General features: G+C 42.4%; 2 protein-coding genes across 2 annotated transcripts; one reads left to right on the top strand and one right to left on the bottom strand.

Moving 5' to 3' along the window:
- Positions 1–550: 550 nt before the first annotated feature.
- Positions 551–931, top strand: LOC107493073 (uncharacterized). The gene has a single exon (XM_016114150.3). The coding sequence runs from the start codon at positions 551–553 to the stop codon at positions 929–931; it is 381 nt and encodes a 126-aa protein (XP_015969636.1).
- A 1838-nt stretch (positions 932–2769) lies between these two features.
- On the bottom strand, positions 2770–3489 carry LOC107493074 (uncharacterized). Its single transcript, XM_016114151.1, has one exon. It carries the CDS (start codon positions 3487–3489, stop codon positions 2770–2772), a length of 720 nt encoding a protein of 239 aa, XP_015969637.1.
- Positions 3490–9344: the final 5855 nt, after the last annotated feature.

Below are 9344 nucleotides of genomic sequence, written 5' to 3'. Positions count from 1 at the left end.
GAACGTGATCATTCACAGTTTCTTAATCGATTTAAGGTTCTCTAATCTACACAATTACATCATGTATTTAATTGATTCATCTGATGCTTCTCAATATTAACCATTATCGATGAGCTTCATTAAAATTGCAAACAACAAAAAACGTCTTTCACATTTCCCATTTCCCATTTTCGAATATCGAGGCAAACTGGAAAATGACAACGAGACTGCCCACTACCGTTTGGCAGCCCAAGAAAGACACTTCTTCCTGTACGTCTATATAAATACGGGTATAAGTACATATATTAAATGTATTAATTATCCGGTATTATCCATAACGCTGGGCAACGAAACGACTGACGCGCTGAGCCGTAATAATTAATTAATGTCAGTATATAAAATAATATATTACATACATATATATTTATAGATAAATTAACTTTTATAGGATAGAAACTTAGTGTCACAGTTGAGGATATAAACGTTTTGGAAATTGGTATTATCGCGATAAGTTAATAATATCCGATAATCACTCAACAACCACCCTCCTGCCTCTGCCGAGCCCTTGCAAATGGCTGGATCTTCCAAGACAAACAGAAAGGAAGGGAACGTGCCCGTCGAGCATGAATGTCCGCTGAATCTTCTTCCTCGCGATATATGGGTGAGGATTGCCACTAAGGTTGCATCGAATTCGATTCATGATCTGTTCAACATGCAGGCGAGTTGCAAAGTCTTTCTGGATGCAGCGAGTTCCGAAGTTGTGTACCAACATGTGACGATGCGTGTTATACCGTTAATGTCCTTTTTATTTTACCTTGACCGGCCGGAGAGGAGGTTCATCGATCGCTGCGTTGAGGCAGGAAATGTGGACGCTATACTCCGACAGGGGCTGACGGAGTATTTCTGGATTGCCCGTCGTGGCATTGGGATGGAACTGCTTTCTAGGGCCTAGACGGAGGGCAGCGTCGAAGCAGGTTACCTGTATGCCATGTTGCTACTGTGTGATCACGGGAAAGAAGAAGAAATGCAAAGGGGTGTTGAAATGTTAGAGTCTGTCCGTACTTTCGGAGACGTCGAAAGCTGCAGGGAGTTCTTCGCAGACATTTTCTGAGAGCGATGGGTTGACGAGAGACCATCGGATTCGGGAGATGATGTGGCTTGTCGGTCCACCACTTGCACTACCCGCGACACCAAGGCTTGTGTGAATGATGTGTCCCGTGTCTCGTGTGTGCACTGCTTAGCGGATTACGAGGTCAGGGTTTTTCTGGAGATGTTTAGATTTTAGTGAACGTGGTTGTTTATCAACGCTTGTCAATCTGCCCCGAATGAACTGTTGTGGGGTTAGCGTTATGCAATCTGGCAATAGAACTGATAGCAACTGGCGATTTGTTAAGAATCTATTTCCTGGTTGAAAAAATGGCATTTTGATCCAATGAATTAACATAATTACCTCGCAATGTTGTTCATGGATTACCAAATAGCTTCATCCGAAAGTAGAAAAAAAAAGTGAAACCTCACATGCTGCGGAAATTAGATTTAATTAAGAAAACCGAGTTTTACGTAGGGGTTACAGAACATCAAAAGAACAGCTAAAGAAACAAAGCAAATAACGATTTGGACCATAGACTCCGTAGGTCATATATCCCCGACATCGTCTCCATTCTGCCTGGCGGTTTCCTGATAGTTAGAGTCGTGTGCTGTTGCCGGAGCTTGACCATACAATTGGCGGACCAGTAACCCTAGCTTGATCTCCACAGCCTCGAGCCTGCCTTTCATTTCACGCCACGGTGCCATCTGTTGCTATTCCCTTTGACAAAGATCGGCAAGTTCCGCTTTCAACGCGTTTGCTTTGTCTTCGAGTTCGTGAATGGTGGTTTGATGCTGTTCCACCTCCATGCGCAACTTCTTTTCCAACTGGCGGCTTTCATCCAGTTCATGCTTCCTTATACTCGCCCTGACTTTCGCGGTGATTGCCTCCATCCTCGCTGTCCTTGCTTCGTCTTGTGTACTTTGAAGACTATCACTCAAAAACCTCATCCTTTGTTGGAGGGTGTCGATCAGATCTGCGGTCGGAGGTTCCTCGAGGTCGCCGGGACTAATGGCGTGGTCGTTGAGGGATTCGTCCGACATTTTTTCGGATGAAGACGGGTAGGTCTGCTAGACGACGATAGCCCTTCAAGCAATGATTTTTTTCTCCGGCAGAGATGTTAGAGATAAAGGTAAGGATAGTAGGAAATGACGAATGGTTATGACTTGTGACGGACTTGTGCATTGATATACATTAATCAAAATCAAAATTTAAGTCACGAATAAATACATTAATACATTTTAATGTGTTTAATTAATGTACGTCTGCTATTCTTTGAAAAGTGAAGATAGTGATGCCCATGGTGGTTTTATCGATAAACGAAGAAAAAGCCTGGGGAAACGTGTGCTGCATCGCTTGCGCAAAATTTGCAATAAATGCAAATCTTGGTAATCTGACGTTAGAGTGGACACAAAGGGCTGAAGGGCTCTGGATTGCTATGAATAACGTGCCAGACGGGACCCGCGGTGAGTTTATAAAAAAATGATTACTTGGCTAGGGAATGGGGAGTCACCGAATGGGAGGTCAGTAACGGAGAACAATTGTATTTTCCATAAAATAAAATTTTTAATACGAAACAGAAAACACATAAATAAAACGATGGCAAAACGAGTCAAACAGTGGCAAAAATCATTACATAATACATATTACATACCTTAGATAGGATAACCAAAAAAAAATACTGAGAACCCAATCCTATCCTATCAGTCAAAGAGGTGGATAAATAGGATCAACTCATAATCTGCCCAACAATGCACACACGGAATATGAGCAGCACCTCCATCACCATCGTTTACGTCCCACCCTCTTCCACAGCGTTTATGGCGGTAAATAGCACCCATGTTTCCACGGCTTGGACATGCATGCGAAGAACAGACTAGATTGTCTGCGTTTAGCATTGGCATGCGACGCAGGTGTGTCCACGTCCCCTGGATAACGCCGCGGAACGCCAATTTGCAGATTGTTGGGGCACCGGCCGCCTCAAGCCCACGAAATGTTTGTAAGCCCTTGTTCTTTGACTCGAAGTCGTCGCGTAGCATCAGCATCATCGACACTGTGTACTGTGCTGGCGAATGGCCCTGGGCTGCGACAATGTGCATCGTTTCCATCCCCGCAAAATGACACCTACCGAGGAAAAGATCAGACACAGCAGACCGAAACAAAACTTCCAGGTGCCCGCTCTGCCTGCATCGCGCTAAGAAGTTTCTTCCCGCCTGATGCATGGGACTCATACTCCACCACCGTTGGTCCCAAATGGGAATCGAGGGGCATCGGTAAACGAAATCCTCCTCCCCTGCGTTGCGTGCAGCGGTGCATGACATCCTGAGACTGCATAAGTCCCTGACGGACTGTGCTGCGGTCCTCCCGGCAATTAAGGTCCAAACATCGTGGGGAAGGTTGGCGGGGTCTGTCAGAGGATACATCTCCTCTCCTTGTATTGAATGCATGAGACGATAAATGAATGGGCGGTTATATGTAAGCAGTGGACAACACAAAGTCTCCAAGCAGTTATCTCAAGGGATGTTGTTTACGGTGACTTTATAGTCACCCGGTGCCATGTGGATGGAATCCCATCGATTGTGTACCGTGCCTCTACACCAACTCAGCCAGACTCACATCAATTAGGGAGCCTGTCGATTCATTCCCGTCGCCTCACACACGACTTCCTTAGCAAACATGTCCCTTGTATTCAGAGTTTTTTTTGTTGTTTTTTTTTCAACTTTCCGGTCATTAACTTTATTTATCACTTCCGTTTTGTCCATTTCGTCGCTTGGGGATTCCCAATTTATTATTTTTTTTGCTCTATATGTTTTGTACTATCCGGTTAATATATCCCATAATAAGTATCGGTTTAAACAAAGAACAGTTCGCCTGATAACCGTTGGGATTTATAAACGAGTAATCGGCTAGATAATATAAATCGCTGCCAAATATTTACATCATGGATGTATAAAAAACAAAGCATTCATTACACAATATGTCAGTCATAAACCTAATATTATACGTCAATACTAAACCGAAATATTATACGTCAATATTAAACCTAATATGCATGACAATCCTAAACCCTATGTATGTCTACGTATCGTTCCACCTCGCAGTCGGCGCGACAGCAAATGCACCGAATATGGTCGGCGCCTCCGACACCGTGTTGTCTAACCTGTTGTCTGTGTCACCGTCAGAGCTCGAGCGTGCTTCTCCGTCGCCCATTATTTTTTCTTTTTTTTTGTGTGTTTCGAATAATGGTGGTTTAGAAGGGTGGGTGGGTTTATTTAATTGCAAAGACCCTTGCAAAAGCCGACGGTTGTGTCCTCCGTTTACGGATGCGTCTATGTTTACGTTACTCGGGTGTTGTGGGTGGAGTCACGGGTATTCGTTGTAATCGTCTAACTCGCGACAAATCTTTCACCCGTAAGGTACGTTCGTATGCAGCCTCGTTTTACGGTCTGTTCCGTATCCAAAAGTGAAAGTTCTGAGTGACACTATACTGTAAAATTTCCTTTTGCAATCACTTATTCTAGGATGATTGCGGTCAAATCTATCCAAAACTACCGACAGGCTACCATAACGGCGCTAAATCTGACCATGCCTTCCCCACCCCCTCCACCTATTATTTTAATTGATTATATCGTACAGGCATGGGACTGCGAGCTACATATGCAATGGGGGTAATGCTTTATTTCCTACACCAGTACACCGCCAAAAGGCATTCATTGGGAGATGGGACAAAGCCAAAATAGATAATACATTAGATACCTTTAGCTATCCGGTTCCCTTCCCATTGTACCGATTAATCGGTTTATCCAAAGATTGTGCCATACTTGTTTAAACATAAATATCTATACACAGTGTATTGTCCCATACCCCGATCGACATTTACACCTGCTCGTCTGCAGCTACCCAGACCCTAGGTAAGCGCGTCACAAAATTTTGCCTCATTCGCATCACGAGGAAATTAGTGGGGGAGGTTGCTTTCCACTATAGTGCGCGGAGGAAATTAGTGGCTATTCCTAGAATTCGAAGAGACGAGAGGATTATGGGTGGGACTAGGTGGGTATGAGTAAGAGAGAGAGACGGGCCCGAGAGAGACATAAAGGGGTGGGGTGGGGATTGGGGCGTTTCTACGTTCGTTTGGCCTTCTTTTTTTTTAACTTCAAAACGATGCCGTTAGGTAGTTTAATTTTCAAAACAAATAACCGTTAAGAAATCGGTCCGTTCTTCCGGTTCACCGGTTAACCGCCAGTTCGACCAGTTTTTTCAACCCTAAACCATAACCCCTAAACCCTAAACCCTAAACACTAAACCCTAAACCCTAAACCCTAAACCATAAGCCATAAACCCTAAACCATAAACCATAAGCCATAAACCCTAAACCATAAACCATAAACCATAAGCCATAAACCCTAAGCCTTAAACCATAAGCCATAAACACTAAACCCTAAACCATAAACCATAGACCCTAAACCATAAACCATAAACCCTAAACCCGAAACCCTAAATCCTAAACCCTAAACCCTAAACCATAACCCATAAACCCTGAACCATAAACCCTAAACCCTAAACCCTAAATACTAAACGCTAAAACCTAAACCCTAAACCATAAACCATAAACCCTAAACCCTAAACCCTAAACCATAAACCCTAAACCCTAAACCATAAGCAATAAACACTAAACCATAAACCCTAAACCCTAAACCCTCAACCCTGAACCATAAATCGTAAACCCTAAACCCTAAACCATAAACCCTAAATCCTAAACCATAAACCCTAAATCCTAAACCCTAAAACCTAAACCATAACCCCTAAACCATAAACCATAAATCATAAACCCTAAACCCTAAACCATAAACCCTAAACCCTAAACCCTAAACCATAAACCCTAAACCATCAACCCTAAACCCTAAATCCTAAACCCTAAAACCTAAACCATAAACCCTAAACCATAAACCCTAAGCCATAAACAATAAATCCTAAACCCTAAACCCTAAACCCTAAACCATAAATCGTAAACCCTAAACCATAAGCCCTAAACCCTAAACCATAAGCCATAAACCCTAAACCATAAACCATAAGCCATAAACCCTAAACCCTAAACCATAAGCCATAAACACTAAACCCTAAACCATAAACCATACCCTAAACCAGAAACCATAAACTCAAAACCCTAAACCCTAAACCATAACCCATAAACCCTGAACCATAAACCCTAAACCCTAAACCCTAAACACTAAACTATAAACCCTAAATCCTAAACCCTAAAACCTAAACCATACCCCTAAACCATAAACCCTAAACCCTAAACCATAAACCATAAACCCTAAACCCTAAACCCTAAACCCTAAACCATAAATCGTAAATCCTAAACCATAAGCCCTAAACACTAAACCCTAAATCCTAAACCATAAACCATAAGCCCTAAACCCTAAACCATAAACCATAAGCCATAAACCCTAAACCCTAAACCCTAAATCCTAAACCCTAAAACCTAAACCATAACCCCTAAACCTAAACCATAAACCCTAAACCCTAAACCCTAAACCATAAGCCATAAACCCTCAACCATAAACCATAAACCATAAGCCTAAACCCTAAACCCTAAACCCTAAACCATAAACCCTAAACAGTATACCCTAAACCCTAAACCCTAAACCCTAAACCCTAAACCCTACACCCTAAACACTAAAACATAAACCCCAATGTAGAATAACATAAAGTATTATAAAATACAATTCTTTATAATTAGACATTTTTTGAAATACCATGATTATTCATTGTGTAACGGCTAACAAACTAATCACGATGTTAACATTATTATCGTTATTATTATTTAGTATTAACATTTATCCCTCACATTATTATAAGAGAGAGAGGAAACCACGCTACATTTCTTGAGGCCACCTGCCTATCTTCGTCCTGGCCAGCTGGTTATTATTATTATTATTATTATTATTATTATTATTATTATTATTATTATTATTATTATTATTATTATTATTATTATTGTTATTATTATTATTATGTCTAGAGTCTATTTCTTATTTCCGTGAGTTGTAAATTAACATTTATTTGTTCTATTTTTTTCTTTCGTTCATTGGCTAAGCCCGTTAACACTATCCCCCCAGATCAGACAACCCCACCCATCAATTCCCATATACTCATCTTGTAATGCATCAAACCCAGGTGAGCCGAAGGAGCGATAGTAGTGGGAGAACACATCGTGAAGGAGGACGAAGAGCAAAGATAAGGTTCCTGTATGGTCGGGCCTCTTCTGGACCCGGTGTGGGGACTGGGTTGGGACTCGGGCGAATTACTTCTGCTGTGTTGGTTCGGGACGGACTGCTGGCACAGAACCGCTTCCAAAATAAAAAAAAAGCTTTCCATGGTATTGTTGCAGGACTCTTCCATGTTATTTGAATTTAGAAAAAATTGAATTTATTGTTACTTAATATCTCGATATTCCCTGTAAAACGATGTTTCATATTTTTTTGTATTTAAGGGGCATTTACGTTTCTTGATGTGACGTGAGTGACTGCTCAAGACTACCCGCGAAACAAGATGCTCAGACCCATCATGATGCCCAACTCTACGCGCTCGTGGACTATACAATACAACAAATGTGAGAAAGTGTATACTATACGCTTCCCTTAAATGCTTACTCGATTGCCTTTGTTGTGGATAGTCTAACTCACGGCATAGGAAGGGGAAAAAATGGAAAAAATAAGCAACTTCGAATACGGAAAATTAGTTTCTGGATTCGTTGGCTGAGATGGGTGACCAGGTCTTTCCAGACGATCTTTTGATGGAGGTTTTCACTCGAACAGACCCGAAGACGGCGGTGAGATGCAGAACATCGGGAAACACCGTAAGGTGTTGCTCCAGATTGGTGACCCGGAGGCGTACGGTTCAAACGAATCTTTCTGCATTGTGGACTGTGTAGACGGAGGAAGAGTAGTCACGCCAATGCCAGAACAACTGGGTCCCGGTGGATGGTGGACTGTTATCGGCTCCGATTGCGGTGTGATCTGCGTGCAGTATAGCACGACTGGTCCTGATTTGAGACTCCTTTTATTGAACATGCTGCTGCGAGTCGCTCGGCAACTGGACGATCCGGCCGACAAACTACTTAAACAAGCCGTCATAGGTTATGCATTTGGATACCGGACGGGAACTGACAATTACTGCGTCGTCCATATGTCAAAGAGGCACATCCTAGACAGGTTTTTGCATTGCAATATTTTCAATTCCGCAGAGGGAAGCTGGAAACACGCGTACATAAATGATCAGCGTCTCACTCACCTCGATGAGGGCTCAGCGTTCCACCTTGGTAAGGCCGTGTGGGTCAACTGGGGTGGACGTGGTTTGATGATTGCAACGCATGTGGTCGTGTTCGATGCAGACAACTTTCTTCTGAGCAAGATAAGGATAAACCGTCGCTCAATTCAACACGTGCGGGCGATGCGTGTGATCGACGGCATCCCACACCTGGTCGGCTATGAACGATCCCCGTACGGAGGACTGTCGACCATACGGTGCAAGATTGACTTGGAATCAATGTGCGTCGTCCCGTTCATCAAAGTAGGAGTTGCCGGTCAGTATGGCGTTCCATGGAATCCTGTGACCATCATGGGTGATCGTACGCGAAAACAATCACAAACAGGCAAGAGGTGCTAACGGTGCTTTTCTGACAGAGATTTCGTTGGATCAGATTAATTTTGTTAGCTGACACAGAGTCACCGCATTCAAAGGTGAGTGGCCGAGAGACATGTCCCTTCAGTGAGTTATAATTGTGGGGGTGGGTTGTCTAGTTCCCTAAGGGAGTGACGAATGGATTTTTGACGGTTTAGAATTTTACAAATGAAATCTCGTCGAAGTATAGTCTCTAAACCAACAATAATCCTCTCATACAAAAATTTGTTTGTCACAAGTACAAACCCCTAAAATCTATAAACCGAAGTATTTAAACCTCGGGTCGTTCTCCCTAGGATTTACAATAAAGTGTTTTGTTATTGGTTGTGAGTTATATTTGGGGTTTTAGATGAGAAACATGAATAGTAAATGGTAAGAAAACTTTATTAACAAAATGGTCTTGGCAAGATTTGGTTGTCAAGGGTCTTCATCATTATCACTAGCCACAAGTATGGTAGTTGCAAGGATTAATCCCACTTAGTCATCCTTAAATTAATTAACAAAGGAAAGCCAAGTGAGTTATATCAATCCTAGTCCATAAGTCCTAGCTTTCCACTAATTGGATTAATGAAGGCTAGAGTTAATGGCTATC

Source organism: Arachis duranensis, chromosome 6 (genome assembly GCF_000817695.3).
Source record: "Arachis duranensis cultivar V14167 chromosome 6, aradu.V14167.gnm2.J7QH, whole genome shotgun sequence".
Lineage (NCBI taxonomy): Eukaryota > Viridiplantae > Streptophyta > Magnoliopsida > Fabales > Fabaceae > Arachis > Arachis duranensis.
This window is presented reverse-complemented; position numbering and strand designations above follow the sequence as displayed.